The 24392-nt window shown below is 43.5% G+C and overlaps 3 protein-coding genes and 1 long non-coding RNA gene across 4 annotated transcripts in view; 2 read left to right on the top strand and 2 right to left on the bottom strand.

The window, feature by feature from the left end:
• The first annotated feature begins 2398 nt into the window (after positions 1 to 2398).
• On the top strand, positions 2399 to 10385 carry LOC119024129 (kinesin-like protein klp-3). The gene is made up of 14 exons (XM_037106616.1): positions 2399 to 2530; positions 3201 to 3413; positions 3932 to 4051; positions 4973 to 5035; positions 5137 to 5250; positions 5327 to 5440; positions 5760 to 5926; positions 6042 to 6702; positions 6802 to 6944; positions 8078 to 8138; positions 9169 to 9377; positions 9458 to 9644; positions 9830 to 9925; positions 10201 to 10385. Exons 1-14 carry the CDS (start codon positions 2399 to 2401, stop codon positions 10348 to 10350), a joined length of 2430 nt encoding a protein of 809 aa, XP_036962511.1. The 3' UTR covers positions 10351 to 10385.
• Positions 10348 to 15706, bottom strand: znf277 (zinc finger protein 277). Its single transcript, XM_037108500.1, has 12 exons — positions 15639 to 15706; positions 15035 to 15248; positions 14851 to 14939; positions 14459 to 14541; positions 14052 to 14143; positions 13470 to 13580; positions 13158 to 13290; positions 12787 to 12854; positions 12464 to 12560; positions 12239 to 12281; positions 11762 to 11936; positions 10348 to 11284 (listed from the first exon to the last, which is right to left on the bottom strand). Exons 1-12 carry the CDS (start codon positions 15676 to 15678, stop codon positions 11095 to 11097), a joined length of 1335 nt encoding a protein of 444 aa, XP_036964395.1. The 5' UTR covers positions 15679 to 15706; the 3' UTR covers positions 10348 to 11094.
• Positions 15707 to 16767: 1061 nt separating this feature from the next.
• Positions 16768 to 18878, bottom strand: LOC119025133. The gene is made up of 2 exons (XR_005076700.1): positions 18580 to 18878; positions 16768 to 18474 (listed from the first exon to the last, which is right to left on the bottom strand). It is a non-coding gene; the product is annotated as an uncharacterized LOC119025133 (long non-coding RNA).
• A 2574-nt stretch (positions 18879 to 21452) lies between these two features.
• immp2l (inner mitochondrial membrane peptidase subunit 2) overlaps positions 21453 to 24392 on the top strand; it is a 107393-nt gene continuing 104453 nt past the window's right edge. Inside the window, exon 1 of the mRNA XM_037108508.1 lies at positions 21453 to 21517. The gene's annotated coding sequence lies outside the window, so the exon portion shown is untranslated. The remainder of the gene's footprint in view (positions 21518 to 24392) is intronic.

Below are 24392 nucleotides of genomic sequence, written 5' to 3' on the forward strand. Positions count from 1 at the left end.
CTGCTGAATGCTGTTGGTTCATGTGACTCAGAGGAGTGTTTCACACTGAAGTATGAACACGAGGAAGTAAATCAGGTTTCAGTCCTCAACATCAATCTTTACTTTTTGTTGTATTATTAGTAACTTTGTTTCCATTTTCATTTCTTCTACTGTCTTTATTCATTGTGTGGTTATTTTATGAAGAGAGAAACAGCAGAGAGAGATTCAGTTCTTCAGTCAACAACATCACATGAACCCAAACTGAGACGTCGACCTCAAATATAGAACGACTCGTCCTCACTGAACAGACGACTGACAGCAGAGTTCAACTGATGGAGACTGAAAACACACAGAACCAGAATCATTCTGGCTTTATTACATCAAAAGGGGGAAAAAAGTACATTTACAGTATTTTGGATCATTTAATATATTTATTTCATTACAAACATCTCATATATTAATAAAATTTTGATTTTATTGTTTGTAAACTTTAATCTGGACTAGAATTCGTAGTTATTTGGATCTGAACAATGAAACATGTAGTTCACACACACAAAGAAAACACACACTTATACACATCCATATGCCAACAGGGTACTACATCTCTCCACTATCTCAGAGGGGACTTCTGTTTCTGATCATTTTGAAAAAAAACACAAATATAATGCAAGTGCTTCTTTTAAGGTCTTTTACCATAATATTACTTCAGATGTGATCTTTAATTTGTCGGTCTTTAAGCTGGCTGACAGGAAAGCAGCAGATGTTCTGTTGCTGCTCTGATAAAGCAACAAAAAGCTGATTGGCTGAGAGTGTGTGTGACTCTGTCAATATTCTCCCCGTCTGTGTGAATAGAAAGTAATTTCCCAGATTGTTCTCCAGGGAAACTCGTTTCCTCTCCTCTTTTATTGCGTGTCGTTTCTAATTTGGCCGTCCGTGGAGGCCGAGCCGAGGCAGAATGAGTCCCCGCTGTTATTCACCCACCGCTCGACCGCCCGGCTGCCAGCACAGCCAGCAGCTCCTCTAGGACAGGAAAGAGGAGGATACGTCCGCTTTAAACGAGGCAATCAGTGAGGATTTCACTGCTCAGGGGCACATGCAGATGCAGATATCTGCCGGAGTTCACCAGCTGCTCCAGACATTCAGATAACACAAGGGTGAAAGTGTCTCGTCCTGCAGCAGGAACCAGCTGCCGGACGGAAACAAAAAGCCTTTAACAAGTGTGACTCTTGAAGCGTCCCTGCAGACTCCAGCGGCCTTTTCATTTCACCACCCAGAACATCAGAGAGGCTGAATATCAGGTCTGATAACAGGCTGACCCAAAGGAAACAGCACTTTTATATAAGTTTACTTTGACCCAAGACAACTTCTTTGCTTCACTTATTGTTCTGAATCACATAATAAAATAGATTTTTCTGGAGAAATGAAGGAAACTGAAATAAAAGACAGAAGAAGCACATGATCCTCTGCTCAACCAAAACAGGAAGAGGAAGTTTCTGACTGTTTGAATGAACTCAGTGATCATCAGTTCATGCTCAGCTCTAAACCCTGTTCATAGACTGATGCTGCCCCCTAGTGAGGTACAAAATTTGCAGGAGCTGCCTTCAGGTGCAGTGGGAAAAATGACAACTGTGAACATTACTGTGTTAAAAAGTCAGGATGAATAAAAACAAGTTAACACACCTGAGTAGTGTTCAGGTGATCCAGTCTGAGAAATCGTTTCTTTTTAAGCTGTTATTTTACATTTTAACAGCCAGATTTCAATCAACAGCTGCAACATTTTATCAGCACACATGATTTTGTTTTCAGTCTTTTTATTTACAGAGAAGATTTTAATCAAATAAAATCCTAAAAGTCGGATGAATGTAACAAAAACATGACTTGACATGACAAACACCTGACTTGAATTTTATATGACGTGTGCAGAAATTATACATTATATTCAACCTGATATTGATTTTTTGTTTTCACTACTGATATTAAGTTATACTGGTTGATAATGGAAACAAAAATTATATATTGGAGTTTAGTAGCTTCATTATTTGTGGTAAACGTTCCTTAATAATCTTTTTCTTATGATTGTGATCATTCTAAAATAATTGTAACATTGAAACTCGACGGTAAAACTTTAATTTAAGTGAAATCTTAATGATTAGAAGTAGAAAACATTAGACAGACGAGCTGAACATCAGTTTCACTCTTTGTAAACTCTAAAACACCTTTATATTTATTTTTCTGTATAACATCTAAAACTTTATTTTCCCAGATTTCAGCAGACACAACCTCCAGAGCTGTGATGTAACAGCTCTGTGTCACGTGGTCAGGTGTGTCAGATTGCACCTGACGTCACCACCTGTCCTGTCCGCCTCTCTGTGCAGAGGTGTCTCTCTCTCTCTCTATCTGTCTGTCTGTCGGGGTCAGGATGGGCAGCGGGGCGTCGGTCGGTGAAGGATCCCGGCCCGAGAGGCTGGAAGCGGGTCAGGCTGAGCCCGAGCCCGAGCCCGAGCCCGGCCGGTCCTCCACACCTGTGAGGCAGAGCGACGCCACCCTGCAGGTAAACTTCTATATGTTTGGTTTATCAGAGTCACTTTTGGAATGTAACTAAATACTTGAAACATGCTGCTTCATTTACTCACAGTTTTAGATGATTAAAACAAATACAAACCAACTAACAGATAATAAATAAAAGCTGTTGACACTCATCTACTTTTACTTGATATTAAGTAAAATGTTTATTATGCAGGTCTTTTACTTGTAACAGATTATTTACACACTACAGTACTGCTACTTTTATTAAGTAAAGATGGGTTGAGACTTTATTGATCACTCAGTGGAGAAACTGTCCTGTTACAGCTCAATAAATAATAGATATAAAGATTATAAACACTCTTTTCTTTATAAAGGGATTTGTATACAGACTCATATATAACCTGATTAAAATGTGATACATCATTATATAAAGATATATGTCGAGTGTAACTACACAGTATGAATGTGTAATGTGTATAAAATGTAATGCAATAATAATACAATTATAAAAGCAGAGTTACAGGTGCTGTACAAAGCAAACACTGAGGATAAACAGGAAATTACTGTAAAATAATAAAAACTGCAGCACAAAATTCAAATACAAACAATTTGACAACATATTTATTTCATGTAAAATGTTTATGATGTAATAAAGGTGTGAAATCAGCGACCTTCTTCACTGTTTGTGTTTCCAGGCAGACGAGGATGAAGTGACACCGCAGAGTCACACTGTGGATATTCAGTCGTTAAAGAGTGAAGAGAGAAACGTGCAGCCAGTGGAGAAAGAAGAAGAAGAAGAAGAAGAAGAAGACGACAAAGAAGAAGAAGACAAAGAAGAAGAAGAAGAAGAAGAAGAAGAAGAAGAAGAAGAAGAAGAAGGAGAAGAGAAGAGTCCAGCTCCAGATACTGTGAGCAGCTTTTTAAAATATTAACTCAAACATCAATAATGTATCTGTGCGATCATATTACGACTGTCATGTTATCCAATATTTACATCAGTGTCTCAGCTCTGTTATGAAAATCACAAACTGAAATCAGCGACTAGAACTGAAACAAGTAGAAAAGATTCTGTTCCAGCACGATGTTAATAATATATCAACACATGGTCCATTTTAAATCAAACATTTAGACCAAATGTTCAAACAGGAACATCAAACTTTGTTAAATTATCTTTGAGAAGCAATAAATCATCCTCAGTTTGTAGCTCTATGATCACCAGGTCGACTACAGAGGATAACATTTGAAAAAAGATGAGAATCGACCATCTTTATATAATTTATTTCATGTTTTCATATTAGTGGACTTTGAGGTTATAATTCTCTGCAGGTTTTACACTCCAGCCGCTCTTTCCCTCGTCTGTTGTTGAACGTTGGTGTTGGTCAGTTAACATGTTTGAATCTGACCTTCTTACTCTTCCTGCTGTCAGGAAACTGTGGCTGAAGGTGAAGAAGTCTCTCTGGACTTTGAGAGTTTCCTCCACAACAACGGGACGCTCTACAGCTGCTTCAACCACCACGGGAACAGAGTTTACGTGGACGAGTCTCAGGTGGGAACTTCACACTGAGAAGTAAAACACTTTGCTCCGTGGACAGCAGGTTTAACATCCTGAGGACTGTTTATTTCATCTCCAGATGGTTTCAGTACATAAATAACTCCTTCTGTCATTTATCCTCTAACACAAAGTCCATGTCACCTTAATGAAAACACAGTGAGACGCCTTCAGGAACAAAAAACAAGAAAACAACGTTTGATTTCTGTCCTTGTCTACATGCACACAATGTTCTGGTTTTTGCTGTTATTCCAAAACAGACAACATCAGTGCTGATAAACGTAACTAAAGTGCAGTAAAGGATTTAACTTCCTCCTCACACTGCAGTCATGTTGAGGAGAGTCAGCTCACCTGTTCAGGTCTGCAGACTGACTCCTAGTTAACGAGTGACAGCAGCTCACAGCCAATCAGGGTGTTCAGACACCTGTGTTCACTTGCTGCAGAGCAACTTAACAGAATCATTCAGCCTGAAGTTCTGATCCAATTGGACCCTGTTGACACTCCTCTGCCGTCTTTTTTCTGACTGAAGAAAGATTTGAGTTTTCTGCAGTCGAGTTGAGTGAATATTAACAGCAGCATCACAGGAGGCTTAAACTAAAAAACCTTTTGTTGTGTCTTCGACCATCTGCAGAAACTTTAGTCCGTTTTCCTTTAGTGGGAAAGCACCACCTCCACCTGAGTCCAAAGTCTGACAGTCTTTATCACTTTGGTTCTGTTGGGAATCTTTAGTAAACCAACAGGAGTCTCAACAAAAAAACACATTCAAGAGGCAGTAAAGGATCTGGAGTCGTGTTTTGGGATATTTGTTTGGCTGTTTAATGTCGTCAAACTTCAGTTTTGTCCTCCGTTGATGGTTTCTGCCTGAGTTCTGGTTCACCTGTCACACCTGACTCCTCATTGTTGCCCTGCCTTTACCAGAACCTGCAGCCATTTCCAAAGGAGTGGTACAGTCAGGGACACTTCATCAGCGCCAACAATGAGGTCTGTCCGTCTGTTAGTTTCACTACAGATGAAATGAATCCTTCATTACAAACTACACATTCAGCCGCAGCCGACCAAACTGAGATATTTTGTCCCCTCAGGGCTCCGGTCAGCTGCAGACTGCAGCCAGCAGCCAGCCGACCGTCAGGGAGGACGACCGCACCGGCAGCATCTACATCCAAGGAAAAGGAAGCGTCATGACCTACATGTTCGAGGTGAGACGTCCTCTGTTGTGTCCATCCAGTCGCTCTACTTTAAGTTCTGTTCTCTCACCGGTGCTGATGTTTGTAGGAGCGGGTGAATATCTGCAGGTTCTGGGATCCGGAGTCGGGTGTGTGGCTGCTGCTGCCGCTGCAGTGGGAGGTGAACGTCGAGTTTGTCAAAGCTCGAGTCCAGCGAGTCATGGTGAGGAGGACCATGGTTCTGTTCTGTCTGTACACAACCTGTTGACGTGGTCAGTGAGTTCTGAAGAAAAGAGATGAAGCTGCAACAATCAGTCATTTATGAAAGGGATAGAAGAGTCTCTGGGTTTTGGACTGTTGGTCGGACAAAAAGACTATTTGCTGAAGGATGTGATGAGCATTTTGCACAATTTTATAGATTTTATGGACAAAGAGATAAATAAATGAGCAGATTAGGTGAGATAAACAAAGTCATCATTAGCTGCAGTCCCAGTGTGAGTGTACTGTGGGTGATCTGTGTTCCGTGTGGTTCTGTGTTGCAGTCCGCTCTGCCGGGTCTGGTGGACCAGAAGGAGATCACTGCAGCACTCAGACAGTGTAACTACGACCCTGAAGAGGTCATCTCCGTCTACCTCACCATGTTTGGAGAACTCCTCCTGCAGTCCTCTCCGAGTGGAGATCACAACTACACCGACCTCAACTCCTTCAGGTCCGCGACAAACTCAGTTCCTCCTCAGTGTTCACGCATCAACAACAAGCTGTCTGTCTTAAAGCGGAATCTAAAGTTAGAATAAACAGACTTAATTCTTGCTTTGACCCTGCAGAGCCCTCCTGGAGCGGGACCGGGTCATCGAGGACCTGAGGCTGAAGCTCCGGACTAAAGAGAAGGAGGTGGACAGTCTCTTCCAGAGGAACAGCTACCTGGCCAGGGAGGTACGTTACCTGAGCGATGTCATCCAGCACCTGAACCAGAAGTTGGCTGAGCTTGAGGCCGACCAGCAGGAGGCACGAGAGAAGATCAGATCCCTCCTGAACCGCCAGGCTCCCTCCATCCCTCCTGTCAAACCCATCACAGAGCCCGCAGTGGAACCGGGCCAACTCTGCCAGGTGAGCCGTCTGACCCGAGAGCTGAATGTCTCCAACAAGCAGCTTCGATCCACCATTCAGCAGGCGCTGACCGACATGAAGAACCAGCTGGAGCAGCTGAAGGGCGCCGCGGGGAAGCTGCCCCTGCTGGAGCAGGAGGCGGCCGGGGAGGTGGAGGAGCTGCGATCTCTGTACAGGAAGGAGGCGGTAGAGAGGAAGAGTCTGTACAACAAGCTGCTGGAGCTGCAGGGGAACATCCGTGTGTTCTGTCGCTGCAGGAAGACCAACGCCTCCAGCTCCTGCGTGGAGAAGACCGACGACCAGGAGGTGGTGGTCGTCCAGAAGGGAAGCAGGAAGAAGTTTGTGTTTGATAAGGTTTACCCTCAGAGCAGCACGCAGGTGAGGACTCACCTCCACCTCTCACTGCCACCTTCAACCACTCTAAACAGACTCATGGCCAGATCATAACACCAGCTTTGGCATCTCCTCCTCCTGCAGGAGGACGTGTTTGCAGGAACTCTGCCGGTGATAACTTCCTGTGTGGACGGATATAACGTCTGTATCCTGGCCTACGGACAAACCGGCTCAGGAAAGACTTACACCATGATGGGCAGCAAGGAGAACCCCGGAGTCAACATCAGGTGAGAGCTGGCATCATTAAAACATGTTTGATTCTGATACCTGGACTCTGATTCCGATTCCTGAATCTCAGAACATTAACATCTTCACTCCTGACAGTCAGGTGTATTCAGAGTTTTGGGTCAGTGAGAAAAGTTTGATTCACTGCTGAGGAGCTGAAAGCTAAATATTTATTTCAACATGCTTGAGATGAACTTAGTTTGTTTTAACGTGTCATGTTTGTTCTTTTGTCTTCTTTGTTTTCTTAAATGAATATTGTCTGTCACTGTATGTGTAGAGAAAAATACACATGCCCATTCAGTTTGGACCTGCTGATGAGCGGCTCTGATGTTTTTCTGGCTCTGAGTCGATCTGAAACTCTGCACGGAGCCAAACGCTGAGCGTCAATGTTACGTTTTGGTTTCCTTCAAAATCAAAGATCGTCTTTCTGGAGCCGCCATCTTGCACTTCACAGGAAGGCAGCGGGCAGAAATCCATCAGAGAAGAAGAAGCAGTTACGTCAGGGCCCAAATTAAATTCTGGGAAATACTGGAAAGAAAACTCCATGCAGAGCTTTTTTCACACGTTAAACACGATGAACTAAAGTCAGTTCTATCAGCTCCAGGACCCTGGTGCTGGTCCAACTCCGGGACCCTGGTGCTGGACCAGCTCCGGGACCCTGGTGCTGGTCCAGCTCGGGACCCTGGCGCTGGTCCAGCTCGGGACCCTGGCGCTGGTCCAGCTCGGGACCCTGGCGCTGGTCCAGCTCGGGACCCTGGCGCTGGTCCTGGTGTCACACTGACACAGCTCAACCTAACAGGTGAGATGAGTTAGTTGAGTCTGTTTCTTCTGAACGTCTGCAGAGGACGAAGCTTTTATCGACCGAACTCGTTTGAAATGTGTGTGTTTGCTCTGCCTGGAACAATGAGACGCTGTCAGAGGCCAAATGAGACTAATTGCTCCTCGTTATGTGACGTGTCACCCGACAACCGTTCATCAATATGTTACGAGGTGAAGCGACAGCTCAGCGCTGACAGAGTCAGTTTACAGGGAGAGGTCGAGTTTCACTGTCAGAGACGAACGACAGCAACACAACGCTCTGATGTCACCTCACACACCTGTGTGTGTGTGTGTGTGTGTGTGTGTGTGTGGTCAGGTCTATACGTGAGCTGCTACGTATCTGTGCAGAGAAAGAGAAGGTCTCCTACAGTCTGAAGGTAAAACTACTGTCATACAAAGATCCAACATCAAGCAGGATAAATTTGTCTTTTTGGGATTTTTTAAATAAGAACATAAAGTATAAAAAGTATAATTATGTTACTGATCTAAAGCAGTGATGGAACGTAACAAAGTACATTTACTCTGAACTGTATTTACAGTAAGAACATTATGTATACTACATATATCTTTATACTAATATTCTACTATTTACTCCACTACACTGATCTGATAACTGAAGTTACTGGTAACTATAAAACAGGACACACAGTATTTAAATGTGTAATTAACTTTAACTTAAACTTTTTATTACATATATTTATTATCACATACTGTTTGTACAGGTGACTTTCAATGTTACTGAGGTAATAATATTATATCTCTGCTTTTATTGAGATATGACTTCTGAATACTTTTTATAACTCTGGACATTTTATTTTTTTAATGATCAAGAAAATTAACTGCAGGTTTATTTTCACAAATGTTGAATATTTTGTCTAATGGCTGAACTTACTGCTACTTTATACTGTAACACTTCATGACTGCTTAGGAGGCAAATTTTGTACTTCTACATTTATTTATTTAAAACTTTAGTTACTAGTTACTTTGCAGATTACATGTTGCATCAGAGTCTAAGTAGAATATTTTTTAATTAATTTATCTGCAAGCTGATAAAAGTTAAACACTCAAAATACTGAAAATCAAATACAATAATTGGTTTGATATTTAAGTCCAGTTATTATCTGAGACTTTTAATCAAGTTCTGTTCTTTGTTAATTTACTTTAAACATACTTGGTTAAAAGTATATGATGTCAAATGTACAAATAAAAGTGTATATATATTTACATGTTCTCATATTCTAATTCCCATCTGATGATAATTTAAAAACACTGATACAGCAAGTACCTCAAAACTGCACTTCAGTACACCAGTAAATGTATTTTAGCTCAGTATTCTCACTGTTACTCAGGTGTGACTGGTGACGCAGGTCAGGAGCTGAACTTCACCAAACTTCTGCTCACTTTCAGATTTCCATGTTGGAGATTTATAACGAGACTTTGAAAGACCTTCTGACCAAAAACTCTGACGCTGCTCTGGACATCAGAGTCCAGGGGAAGTCGGTGTCGGTCCCAGGACTGACCCAGATCCAGGTCCAGACCGAGGCCGATATCCTCGCCGTCATGGAAACGGGTGAAAAGAACCGAAAGATCGCATCGACCAAGATGAACACGCAGAGGTGCTCTGATGCAGCGCAGGAGGAGTCTTACTGATGAAACTCAGATTTCACCTCATCATCTTCTTCCTCTTCCTCCTCAGTTCTCGGTCTCACCTGGTGGTGGCGCTGGAGGTGGAGGGCTCGGACGAAGTGTCAGGACTGACGTCCCGCGGTACGCTGACCCTGTGCGACCTCGCTGGATCTGAACGAATCGCCAAGACGGAGGCCGAGGGTCAGAGGCTGGTGGAGGCGGCCGCCATCAATAAATCCCTGACAGCTCTGGGACAGGTACAGAACCTCCGAGGACCTGGTTCAGTTCTACGACTCTTCTGAATCCACAACTCTTTTAGTGAATCAGACTCTCCTGCCAGACTGAATAATGTCAGTACAGGAAGTCTGTTAACTGGAGCGCACACACACCACCTGTATACAGTATTAACACTCAGCTCAGAGGTCTGTCGTCTCTCCTCCAGGTGTTCAGTGCTCTCAGGTGTAACGCCCTCCACGTCCCCTTCAGGAACTCTAAGCTCACGCTCCTCCTGCAGCCCTGCCTCAGCGGGGACGCAAAGGTACCCACCATCTTTTTATAATCACAGAAGTTTCTTTACCACAGAGGAACGATGTGTGAGCTCCTGAAAGACTGCAGGAAACATTAGAATGATGCCACGACCACAGAGATACTGCTGCGAGTTAGAGCTTCATATTTCATGTTAATATTCTATGAATATTCTCCTGAATACTGGCTTCATACTGTTGTATGAAGCTGACAGATTGTTGTGATTTTAAAGCTTCCTGATCGATCAGACAGGGTCACTCACACTCGTGTCCTCTGGTTCCTCTGCAGTGCTGCGTGTTCATCAACGTGAGTCCAGACACGAAGGACGAGGCGGAGACGCTGAGCACGCTGCAGTTCGGCTCCACCATACGGCAGGTTTCACTTGGAAAAGCCACGCAGAACATCATTCCGGCTAAAAACAACAAGACTGTGAAGTAGAAGAACCCAACGTTTATTTAACAGAAAGATGTTTGTCTCTGAATCCTCTGCGTCCCGTGTGAAGCTCAGGGAGTCTTAATATTAACAGACTGAGTGTTTAATCTGTTGTCATGTTTGTACCTTCAGTCATTCAGGACAAGCTGTAGTTTGAATTTCATTTACAGGACAGAACAAAGTTTTTACCTTCGGTAATAAATCTAATATTCAAGGAAACGTGCCTGTATTTAACTTTAATGCTTGAATGGAAATTAGCAGCAAGTAAAGGCAGAAGAGCTGACCAACATCTGAGCTGAGCTGCTCTTCTGTAAAAGCTGCTGATGGCTTTAAAGTGCATCACTTGTTTTAATGAAGAGCTTTGTGTAAGTGCCAGAAGGTTCACACCAGCAAGATCAGCCTGATTTCATCACTTCCTGTTGGAGCGTCTCCTTCTACAACAACATCATAAATAATGTGTCAGCTGGTTGGAGCGAGCTGAAAGTTTCTGGTCAGTAAAACCAGGAGAGAAACGTGGAAACATCCCAGAACACAACGTGTGTTTTCTGTCTAAAACGTAAGAACACAACTCATCAATCCGTCTCCATCACAGCTCCATGGCAACAGAGTCAGTGAGGACAGCGTCCAACATTGCGTCTCATTACGTAGTCACATGCAGTGAGGACACGTTGAAGGATGCGGCAGGTTTTCCTCAGCTCCGGTGTTCAGAGGACAACCAGTCCCAACAAAGTCCAGCCGTTGTCCCTGGTCCTAACTGCTGGAGCTTCTGTTCTTCAGCAGCTGGTTGAGGACGCTGGTCTGCTTCAGCGCTCTGAGGTTGGAGATGTCCTCTGCGATAACCGGGACGTCCTCGCCGTGATTCACTTCGTCACCTTCGTCTTCGTCGCTGTCGGACAGCGTGCAGAGGAGGGCGTCGTTCTCATACGTGGGGAAGTAATACCTGAGGAGAGATCGAGGTCTTAGCACAGCTCGCGTGTTCAGAGTCTTGTGTGTAGCCTTCACTAAATTTTATTGAGTCAATTTTGCAAAATATGCATCCTGAAATGTTGTGCAGGACAACACATCTGAGGAAAACTTCCAAACATGACGATTACAAGGCAAGAAAATGTGTTTTTTCTAAGATATTTTAGCAGATTTATGAAGAGTTGATGCAGGATACGGTGAGTGTAACAGTGTGTGTATCATGTTTGTGTGTTAAGAGAAAGTTGTCTGAGTATTTACACATTCTGAGTCCACTGATGTTAACTTTAGTGTTGTTGTAACTTAAAACTAAGAATTTTAACATTTCCGATATTTGTGCCTTTTAGTGAGAACATCTAAAGAAGCTTCAGTCATGTATCATCACGTGTGTCGAACGAGTCCAGCAGCAGGTTCTGGAGCCGGACATGAAAATATGAGCTACAGCTGCTGAACTTACTGCGGTTGGTTCCAGGTCGACACGTCCGGCAGCTTCATCACGTGACCGTCAGCCACGATGTGACGGACGGCGTCCTCTCTGGAGTCAAACTTCTCCTGGCAGCCGTAGCAGCGGCTCTGGTGGATCTGCCGCCGGATGAAGTTCACCAGTTTCACCTGCTGGTAGAACCTGAGATCTGAGGATGGGACGCGACAGAGCAGGACGGGGACGTGAGTACGTGAACTAAATGTTAAAAAACAATGTTATCACTTCATTAATAAACTGGAATTTTATCATACACAGGATCAAACTTTTAAATGTGTTAATCTGAAAGATGTTTCTGGTTTTTCTACCATATGGACTGAAGTAAACTTGTGTGCAGTGATGTGTTGAACACATCAGTCCTCACTAAACATCTTCCTTTAATCCTGAAGATGATGTTTTAAAGATGGAGCAGTTCAACATGTTAGTATTCATTCTCTTAGTGGTTTCACTCACTCAGTTCTGTCCTCAGCTTGTGGAGGTCAAAGCCATGAGCCTCCTAAACAATAAAGTAAAAGATTAAAAGTCAGAGAAGAAGCTTAGATTTCAGAAATCCCCATGTTCCTGTGATCAGAACCCAACACGGATGTTTTCTTGCATCAAGCATCTCGTCAGTATCACGTCAGAAATGAATCATTTCAGGCCCGTTGAGCAGAAACCACTGACTGTTCGTTGCTGTACCTTCATGTGTGTGTAGATCTGGTCCATCGTCTCTGACTGATGATCACAGAACAGACACACAGCAGACACTGGGTGAGCCTGCCAGTCCGACCAATCACTGTGGACCAGACAGAGAAGTCAGACAGCCGAAGACGAGAGGCGACGCAAACGTTTCACACATGAGATACAACAGAACTGACGAGTGTCAGAAACAGTCAGCCGGCTCACTTTAAAGCTCCTCACAGGAGATAAATCAGACTTTACACTGAGAGTCAGTAAAATCTGAGGTTTCGGCCTCCGGCTGATGTTTCCTGACCTTCCTGCTTCCTGCTGGAGATACTCACTCATCCTCGTCATCTACCAGCTCGCGGTCGTCCTCACTCTGCACTTCCTCCCACGTCTTCCCGAGCTCCTGACAGCAGAGACAGACGTGAAGACAGAAGCCTCCTGATGCTCCACACAACATTTATCTACTGCTCAATCTGTCCCTCTGTTAGACCAACATCACAGGAAACAACACACCTGACAAAATACTAACTGTTCTATTGACATTCAACAAGTTCAGCTTCTCAAATGTGAAATGCATCTTTTAATATGACCCTCTATCACATGAAAAATAATATTTAGGTTTACATTTAGTTATATTTAGGTCAGAAGTAAGGTCCACTAACTGGGACCAGTGGGTTGAAGCAGGATATTCTTGTTGAAGTCTCACCAGGTAGTTGATGACGTAGAAGCGGTCGTACTCGTGGTTGCTGGCGTTGATGCGGCGGTGAGCTTTCTTCCTCATGTGATCCTTCAGTGTGGTTTTATCTCTGAAGGTTTTCTCACAGTACAAACACTGCAGACTGACGGGAGGACAGACAATCACAGTTAGCATCGCCAGAAGGTTGTCGGGTCCGTTTGGTCCATTTATAATAGAAACTGGTGAAAGCTGGATTATTGGTCAACATGTGAATATTTTAAAATGTCATATTAAACTAAATGATGTGAGGTTGTTGTCATGATCATCAGTCTGTTCTCTCACTTGTCCAGTTTGTTCTGCAGAGTCTCCAGAAACTGTTTGCAGTAGACGATGTTGTCCGGCAGTCCGATGCTGAAGGAATGTTCTCGGGCCATGTGGTTCAGCAGAGACGACCTGAAGACAGAGAGGTGGAAGCTGAGCAACACATCGGTATCATGCTGCTTACGTGCTGTGAGACGAGAGTTCAGATCTGGTTATATGGTGATGTGACATCACACAGTATACAGTATCACACAAAATGTTTTACAGTTCCTCATGAGGACCACAAAATGTCACATATGAAGTATTTTTTAAGTAAATAATGATGTGGTCACATTTTCCTTTTAAATACACAACCTCAGTGACGACGTTAATATAAAAATCTGCTAATTCTAACCCGTTAAAGTTTATTAAAAGACACTGTTGGACTCATCACAGATGGTTTAAAAACAAATGATCAAAATCAATACAGCAGAGTCACATTTTTTATTCTACACGGTCTTCTTCCTTTTGGAAAGCCAGCACCTACATTACCCACAATGCAACAGTTGAAACATGCTGAACGACCGGCTCCCTGCTGTCAGTGCAGCATTCCATGTGCTGTACCTGTTTCCTGTGAACTCTTCGCTGCAGAACATGCAGACGTGATGGAAGCTGCTGTCGTCTCTCTCCGCCTGCTGCTGCTCCAACACCTCCTCCTGTGGAGGACCAAGACCATCAGACAAACACCACAGAGGAAGAGAAACACTGTCAGACAAACACCACAGAGGAAGAAGAACAACTCATTGTGGCTGAGACATTGTGAGTGTGAAGAAACGGGCAGACCGACAATCTCTCATTTGACTGGAGAGTTCTATCATTAAAAGGAATCTGGTGAACTTTGGCTTGGATTGTGTCGTCTTACAAGATGTGTTTTAGCTTTCACATTAATGTCAGCAGGTCAGAAAATGACAGCAGAGTTCTACAGTGGCGCCGAGATGAGGCTGATGTTGGATTTGGTGTCAGACACTCACCAGTCGTTTCTGTTGGAGCCTCTCTCGGAGGATTCGGTCCTCTGGAAGGACGTCACACAGCAGGAAATAGTCCTCCTGCTTCTCTGTGAGAGCAAAAAGGAGGACGACCTTTAAATCAGACAAGCGTTATAATATGTGCATCGCTAGGCAGCTTTTCTTCAGGAACATGAAGTCTTTCTTTGAGCAGAGAAATGTAAAACTAAACGAAGGAAAACTAAACACTCAGACAGACAGAATAACACCGGACAACACAAGCAGGTTGTAAACATGCTGTTACATGTAGGGTTAGGGTTAGATCATCCCACGGATTGCTGGCTACTGAACGTCTGCAGTGAAGGATCGGAGCCGTTGTGTGTGTCAGTGTCTGTAAGGTTCCTCAGCTGTGAACTCACCGACAGGTCCGGTCGAGTTTGTCTTGATCACGCTGCAGAAATCTGTGACCGGCTGCTCCAGGAATCTGCCCTTCCAGTACAACATGTACCTGATGAAACAGGAAACGCATCAGAAGAGCATCAGCGTCACTTCACCTGCAACATGACGGAGGATGATTCAGTAACCTGCCGCTACGCTTCGTACTTTGGGAGGTCTGCGATGAGTTTGACGTCTGCGATGACCAGCTTGTGCTCCAGCAGCAGGTGTTTGAGGAGGAGGTCTTTCTGCTGCAGGGGGACGGACTCGGGGCAGAACAGACACACCAGCAGCTCTGAGCCGGGGCCCTGAAGACTGGGAGCACTGGTGCCATCAGCTGGCTGCTCTGGAAAACACAGCGGCTCCAGTATACTGTCCTGACCTGAGAGAGGGACATGAGCCAACATCAACCAGCACACACACACACACACACACACACACACACACACACACACACACACACAGGTGGAAAGTGACGGACAGGTGTTACCCTCTTAATTTAACACATTAACAGGTTGTAACATGGGTGAGAGTTAATAATATTCTGTCATTAAAACTGCAGTTGAGTCACTGTAGCTCCAGCAGGAGGTTAGCCTGTTAGCATAGCCGGCTAGCTGCTAACTGTTTAGCCTCATTACAAAGTAAACATCTCGCGCCTGTTTCAGCTTCATTAATGTCCGACAGACTCTGAGTTTATTTACAGACGAACAATCCGCTCCGAGCTCGAAACAGCCGCATTAAAGCCACCGACACGTCTGAAAACTCAACATACCGTCTTTACTCGCGTCGCAGGCGGCCATTTTGGGTGTCATGTGGTGAAAACAGCGGCGAACGGACCAATCAGAGGTTGGAAAGTAGTATGCTGCCTTCAGGGACTTCAGGTAAAATACAAACACGCCACGGTGCATTCAGGTGTTTTGAACCGTCATTAAATCTCGTGTTATTGTGTTCAGAATGTAGACTATTATTCAAACAGTGTTTTCTTGAAGTACACCGTGACTGACGAGATAAATGCGGGTTAAAGTTTTTATTTTTGTGAGAGGTTTTCAAGCAATTAGTGTTGATTAAAGATTAATTAATCCTAATGAGTTATAGGGGAGCATTTACATGACAGTTGAATGTGGCTGAATGCTGGGATTTGTTCACCTCTACACTCTGAACGTGGCCCTGAAGGCATCATGTAAAATGTCCCCTCAGTCCCCTGGTGATTCTCCTGTATTATCTGCTCATCCTCAGTAGCAGTAGTAAAGGAAACACTGTCATGGCTGCAGTAAAACAGGGTCAACTTGATTAAACACAACATTATTATAAGTTTGTGGACACACAGTGACTCTGAGGATCTTGGGCGTCCTGTGGGTCCGTGTGCAGAGGATTTGACAGTTGCTCAGTTGGTGATCCAGCTGATTAAAGGTTCTGTTTGTGTTCACACTGTAAGTTTCTCTCAGTAAAGTGTTGATGTGTTACTGAACATTGACCACCAGGTGGCACAAACAGCCCAGAGTTCATCGTCCTGCAGCCACTCGACTCTGTTGTTTCTCCAAGACAAACATGATCCAGTCATTTTGTCCATCTTCATGCTGTTAGATAGAATTATACAGTACATCAATAACATTAGCAGTATTATTGATGTTATTATTAAACAATAGATCAGATACAAATAAAGACAAGACAACACAAGACAAGACAAATGTTTTACTCCACTCAATGTTTAACACTGACATCTTAGACTGTACATTACATATTATTATTATTATTATTATTATTATTATTATTATTATTATTATTATTATTATTATTATTATTATACAAAAAAATACAACACTTTTTGAGATGCTGCCATTGTTATCGTGAAAATCAAAAAGTAGTTTGTTGATTATAAAAATGAATATAATGAGTCTGAGTAAGATATTGTTGACTTTTAATGACACAGGATCTTTTACTTGTAATGTCAAACTTTGTTGAAAACATTTAAGACTTCACTAAAATTCATATCCACCAATTGAATTGTAAACACAAACAGAGCAATTCAGCACAAATACTGTTCGTAACATTATACTAATAATATCAGTCAGTATTAATTGACTGAAATAAATACTACATATACATAAATACTATATATATACAGCATATTTATACGTGTGTATAACCTGTATACTGTACCGCAGGTTGACTGATTATTTTCAGCCTGGTTGATTATTTTAATCTGTTATAGATCAAATAAATTAATCTAGTGAAGCACTACTTCAGCTGAGATGTAATCTGTAAAGTAACTAGTAATTTAAATGATCAAATAAATGTAGTGGGGTAGAAACAATTGAATGAAGCCGTGTGGAAGTATAATGTCTGAATAGGAAAATACTCAAATGAAGTACAATTAAATAAAAATTGTGTTTGAGTAAATGTTGGAAACGTAGATTTAAATGTAGATTTAAAAAGGAACAGTTCATCTAAATGTGAAAATCATCTAATGAAGGAGCATCAGATGAATGAAAGTACGACTGACCTCCATAAATAACAAGTTCATCTTTCTGTTTGTTCTTTAATGTGCTGATTAAATTGAGATGAAACCTTTAAATCCTCAGAAGTCTCCTTCCATCCTCTCTCTCTCTCTCTCTCTCTCTCTGTCTGTCTGTCTCTCTCTCTCTCTCCTCTGAGGGCGGTGCTCTCTCGGCCTCTCTCCAGCTGCCCGCTCAGGTGTGTTCAGGTGCTACATTATTCACAGGGAGCTCAGCGGCTCTAATTAAACCCTGGAGAGAGGCGGGCGGGCAGGCAGCCGCAGACAGACGCAGCCCAGATATGATGTGGGTTCTGATTTAGACCGTAGCTCCCAGATGAGTCACATCAGTCTTCAGCTCCCAGCAGCGAGAGATGTTTGTTTCTGTGTTGGTGTTTTTTTCTTAAAAAGCAGAGAGAAGCTCCAGCAGCAGCCCACGCTCACAGAGACAACATGCTGTCAGATGAGGCAGGAGCGTGTTTGAGTCATGATGTCCAGATTTAATCTCAGGTTGTTAAAATACCAGTAAAGGACGACGTTTGTCTTTGAGAGTCACGTTTTCAACATAACAGGAAACCAGATGAGCGAAGCTTTGTCTGAATATGATTACTGAGACGTCAGATTGTAATCTTGATGTCATCTACTGCAGCTGATTCACTGCCTGGGGATAAATACTTCATACAGCTCCACATGAAAAGAGCCTGAACACCACTTCAACATTCCTTCAGGTGTGATGATGCTGTGCTTGTTGTCTGCTCGGGTTTAGGCTCAAAACCTGCTTTTACTTTAAAACACCTGCTTCTTCTCCTGCAGAATGAGCTGGAGATGTTCAGAGATCTGCTTTTTGTCTCCATGTTCGTGATACAAATGTGAACATATCTGTGGTTTACTGCTGACATCTTCTCCTGCTGGCTGGTTGTTACCCCTCCTTCCCCTCCAGAGACTCCTCTGAGGTACTCATGTGTAGATTAAATGTCTGGTAAACAGAACTGTATGTGACCACCATGATGTCTCTTCATCACAGCTCAGGAAGGAAACAGGAGATATTTTCCTCATCTGACACGTTCAGCTTCATTTTCGAGCCAAACCAGAAGTGTGGATTCATCCTCCGTCTCTACAAACAGATCACACATCACACATTAGATTTGTTTACATGACCCACTTTGGTCTGTTTCTCTGTATTTACATCCTGCTCCTGTGTGATACAGCTCTACTGTACCTCACTCAGCTGCTGCTGTGGCCCGGTGCCACTTATTAAGCTTTCATACAATCTGATGTAGTGACAGCTCGCCTACCAGGAAGCTGCAGAAACCCTGCTGAACACATTCAAACCACCGCCTCCGCCGCCTGGCTGCTGCTCTCCACTCAGGTCCAACCTGGATGCTGCCGGCGACGAATTGTTGCATAGCAACTGCCGGCTCAGCACCTACAGTGCCGGTTCTGTTTAGAGCCGGGGAGCCTCAGAAGATGTCATTATGTGGGCAGAGCCGCCCACATGGGTCAATGTCAGCCAGCAGCCAAGAGGGCTCTGATTCTCCTGCTCGCCTCTGTCAGTCTCCTGTACAGTGACACACACACACTGCAGAGGTACAATAACAACAGAGTTAAAGGGGCAGTATGTAAAAGTTTGTTGTTTTGTCACAAACATCGGATGTGTTGTGCTGCAGAGGTATCTACTGAAGTTAGCATGCTAACCTGTTAGCTCCGGGCCTGAGGTCTGCGGTGTCAACACTGACAATCCCTCAGTGCTCCAGCTAGTTGCACGGCTAACTAAGCTAGCAAATTAACATTAGCTTTATGGTTAGCAGCAGTTAGCAGTTAGCCTGCTGATATGCTGCCCCAGTTTGTTGGAGAATGAATTCAAACAGGTGGACAATCTTACACACTGCACCGTGAACAATTACAGAGTGAAATAAATGATACAAACCCAAAGTACAGCATCACTCAATACCAGCAGCTGAATGTAACTAAGTACATTTACTCAAGTACTTAAGGACAATTTAGAGGTTTGTTTTTTTATTTTATGACAAAAAAACCCTCTTATTTTTAAACAGTTTTTTTGGTGTAAATCAGAATTTGTAAAATCACTGAAGCGGTCCAATGACTTCAGGTTCTGCTGAATCAAGCGATGAATACGGAGTCAGGGGCCCATAAATGTTCGAGGTGCTTTTACTTGTAATGTGTATTATGTGTAGTACGGTGCAGCGACAGCGTGGCGGCTCAGCGGTGACATCACAGGAACATCACGTTGTTCTCCGACGGGTCGGATGAAACAGTGTTGTTGTCGTCTGTGGTCCTGTTCTGTTTGTGTTGTTGTCTCACTATCTGTAGATTCTCCTTATTCGTCTTTATTTGTACCTGATGTGAGGCTTTAACAGTTACGCTCTGCCTCCACACTCATTCTGTTAATCTATTCATTGTTTTAAACGCTACATTCTTTATTCTTTTTCTCCTCGATTCTGTTTCCATTTCTTTGTTTGCACCACAATTAAAGAGTAAATATCTTACTATGTTCCCTTTGAAAGACACCAGGAGAATAAACTGTGTTAGTATTAGCAACCAAAATGTGCAGTAACCTCTCATTTGTGGTTCCTCAGCAAATATTATGGCGGTAGAAACGGTGGTGTGAGGCTGCCGGTCTGATAATGGCTTCCCTCTACATCCCACTTTTAATTAAGCCCTGAAGGAGAAGCCGGCCTCCTTATCATAAAAGAGCAACGCCTCCTTTCAAACCGCCGGTTCCCGCTTCAAACTGAACCTCTCCTTCATCTACAGTTCCTCCACCGCTCCTCCTGTTCTCAGGCAGTTTGTACTCGTTCTCTATTTGATCTTAAGCGCAGTGTGTTCAGTTGTCCGTCAGCATTCGTTTGACAGAACCGTTTTTATAAAGTATCATCACTTTTCTGCCGGAGACATTTTATGTCATTCTGCTGAGTGTAAAACTCAGTTTAATAAAACTGAAGTTGAGTGGAAAGGAAACGGAGTCACTGTGGGTTAAAGCTCATTTATGTCACATTAATGGGACTCAAACGACTTTATTAACGCCCGCGGCACACAGTTGAGTCAGACCAGGTGCGTGCTAACACTTTTAGCCCAGCAGCTACAGTAAAGATTTAAAACAAGAGCGTAAATAACTGCTTTTTAAATCTATTTGGGCTCTCAGGGGCTGAATTACACCAGACCAGCTCCATGTTTCAGTTTCAGTAGTTTTCTGTTTGAATTCAACTCTGTTTTACTGTAAAGCTCCAGAACTGTTCTGTGGACTACAACACTTCACCTGAGTTTATATCCTCAGGAGGAGGAGAGGAGGACTTTATATCCTCAGGAGGAGGAGAGGAGGACTTTATATCCTCAGGAGGAGGAGAGGAGGACTTTATATCCTCAGGAGGAGGAGAGGAGGACTTTATATCATCAGGAGGAGGAGAGGAGGACTTTATATCATCAGGAGGAGGAGAGGAGGACTTTATATCCTCAGGAGGAAGAGAGGAGGACTTTATATCCTCAGGAGGAGGACTGAGCTGTAACTCAACTGTGATGCATGGTAACAGTGTGGCTGCCTGCAGTGACAGATGGATAAAGTCCATCCATCCATCCATCATCTGTACATATTCTATGTACGCCGCTTAATCCTCTGCAGGGTCGCGGGGGGGCTGGAGCCTATCCCAGCTGACTTAGGGCGAAGGCAGGGGACACCCTGGACAGGTCGCCAGTCCATCGTAGGGCCACACATAGAGACGAACACTCTCACACACTCTCATTCACCTACGGACAATTTAGAATGATCAATTAACCTCAGTATGTTTTTGGACTGTGGGAGGAAGCCGGAGTACCCGGTGAAAACCCACGCTTGCACAGGGAGAACATACAAACTCCACACAGAAAGATCCCAGGCGTCCCAACCGGGACGCGAACCGGCGATCTTCTAGCTGTGAGGCAGTGTGCAGCCCAGATGAATAAAGTATTAAGGTTAAATTAAAAAGTTTTAATGTAATTAACATGAATCACAAACTGTTCATACAAACCTTTAACAGATAAACTATGGTCATTAAAGGTTATAAATATTTCTTTATCATCGGACATGAGTCGGGCGGATGTTAGGACCCCGGGGGCGACACGTGACGTATGTCAACAACAGGAAGCCTGATCGCACGTTGCTGGTAGGTGTGTTAGCCTCTGTAGCTTTAGCTCCAGTTTCACGGGTCAAGTTGTGATTCAAACGGCCGCAGAGTGCCGGCTCGGTTCTGCCCCGCTCGGTTTAACGACCCGCTGCAGCCGCCATCTTGTTGTGTCCGCGACACCGCTGTTAAAAGTCCAGTTAGCCTCCGCGGCTAGCTGTTAGCACACAGGTCAAACTGCAGCAGCAGCTCCCGGGTCAGCTAGTTAGCTTAAAGGTGTTCGAGCAGAACTGCTGTTAAGGTGGAAGTGGGGAGGTGTGTGTGTGTGTGTGTGTGTGTGTGTGTGTGTGTGTGTGTGTGTGTGTGTGTGTGTGTGTGTGTGGCCGGTTCGGTTCTGGTGCTGCTGTGAATAAATGTGGATAAACAGACTGATGTAACAGAAGTCGGTGTGGAGTTCTGTTCGGTGAAGCTGTCGGGTTGTCTGAGTCCACCAACACTCAGAGAGGGAACCACCTTTACCTCACTGTGCTCTCCTGAGAGCCTCGGTACCGCTCAGTAGAGCTGATCCAGTCCGAGTCCTCCACCTGAACAGTTGTCATGTTGGCAGTCTGTTGATTTCTCATGCAGAAATGACAGGTTGAGGGTTCACATTGTCAAATGTCACTTTGTCTTGTATTGAACTGAGTATCTCTGAAGTTCTGGACTGTTGCTGTTGTTACTTTTTATTTTATAATTTAAATTAACCAGGATTGTTCCACTGAGGTCACAGATCTGTGTTATAGAGGAGACTTGGCACCAACACAGTGAGGACAGCAAACTAACGGAGAAATTATCTCAAATCATCAGATAAATCATCAGATAAATCATCAGCTAAAACACCTGCACTCAGTTCACCTCACCAGAGTTTTAAAGCTGTCAGTGGTTTGACAGGTTCCATCTGAAGAGTGTGAGGAAGATTAAGACTGAGATTTCCATATTTCCAGATGTGTAAATAGAGAGTTCACATTTCACATGATGATGATGATGATGATGATGATGATGATGAAACACAGTGATGTGTTTGTGAGCAACTCTGTGAAACACAAGACAATGAGCAGACGCGTTAACACTTAATAATCTATAACAGGCTGATGGGTAAATTCTGTTCCACACCAAAAGGTCAAAAAGTTTTCACAGTTTAAACATGTCCACATGTACCAAACGATCTGTCTTTCCTCCGCCTTCCTCGGCATCGTTTCAAGAATATTTGCGTCCAAACGGATCCACTGAAAACAACTCAACGCGCTGTAGTTCATATTCCAGCCTATAGGTGGCGCTTGAAATTCACCAAAACAGAGAAGAAGAGACGGAGCATGTGCATGAAGCTTGTGCACTGTATACAAACAGACAGTAGAAGAAGAAACAGAACAGGACAAGAAGAAGATGAAGATGGCTAGTTGGTGGTTATCATTCTTTTTCGCTCAGTGTAGCAGCAGAGGAACAATCGTAGTAACCCTGAAAGGCTCAATATCTTCTGCAGCACCAACACAAGCATGTAGTCCACCATTGTTGTTGTTGTTATGAGATGTCGCGGGGTTAAGAGGTCGAGGGGCGGAGAAATGGCATCATCGATACGCAAAGTATGTGGATTCACTGTCCACACGAGAACGCAAGGGCGGCGTTTTCACATTTTTCCACCCTGAGACCAAGTTTCAAAAAAGACCAAAACGATGCAAAACATGTGCGTTTACACACAGAAGTGTTTCCACGTGGACGGCCCCTAAATCCTGACGATAGTTTACACCTTTTTGAAATATGCTGGATTTGTGACTTAAAGGTCATAATTGTGTGAAAAGTTGATTTTTGTGCTTCATTCTCATGTTGTCAACCTGACAGTCCCACGAGCCCGATGAGTCGGTGATTGTTTAGTTGGGAATTAGACACAAAAATCAACTTTGTCAGTGGTTTCAGTTTAACAAGCCGTCGGTAAAGTAAAGTTCTGAGTCGGTGAACAGGTTGAACAAGCTGCAGCTCGTTGACATGCTGAAGTGAAAGTGTGTCGACTGATCAGTTAAACATTTATGTGGCTGAATAGGATGTTTTTAAAATGTATTTTACTGCTGCGTCAAACTGAAAATGGAAATTAAATGCTCGAACATTTAATTCGCCAAGAATGTCAAACCAACCACGAGAGTGACAGCTAACGCTAACGACGCGCTCACGAACATCTTGCTGACTTTTTCAGGTTATTTACTGTCAGAAATAATGAAGAAAAGCAGCAAATCTTCAGATTTAAGAAGCTCGAACCAGAAAATGTTCAATGAGTTTTCTTGCAACTTGACCAAAATGAAGAACTGATTAATTAAATAGTTTATTTTCTCTGTTTCCTGCTGTTTGAGTGTCAGACAGAGAGATGATGACATCACACCTGCTGCTTCAGGTGTTGTCTCATGTTATAGATCCTTTATTAACAGATCAGTCAGCAAATCAATGAACAGTAACAGAATCAGTGAAATGAATTGTGGATTGATTGACAGACAGAAACCAAGTGGACATGATTAAATGTTTTACTTTCAAACAGAAATATTCTCCGGTTTCAAATGTGAAGATTTGCTGTTTGATATCATAATAAACTGAATACTTGTAATAAGACGATGATCTAATTCTAGATGTCGTTTCATATCATTCACCACAGCGGACGGTGTTTCGCCGTCACGTTGCTGAAAGGTGGTTGATTAAATATCAGACGTTACAGATGCAATCATCAGAGCTGCCGGAGCATCAGATGAGCTGTTTGCTGGACTCCTGAGGCTGGAACACATTATTACATTTTATCAGACAAACGTGAAGACAAACAGGATACGAGACAAAGAAGAGCACAAAAGAAAAACAGTCGGAGGGAATCAGACGTCCTCGCCTCGGTCTCGGTCCTGATCCT

This window comes from Acanthopagrus latus, chromosome 8 (assembly GCF_904848185.1).
Source record: "Acanthopagrus latus isolate v.2019 chromosome 8, fAcaLat1.1, whole genome shotgun sequence".
NCBI classification, from domain to species: domain Eukaryota; kingdom Metazoa; phylum Chordata; class Actinopteri; order Spariformes; family Sparidae; genus Acanthopagrus; species Acanthopagrus latus.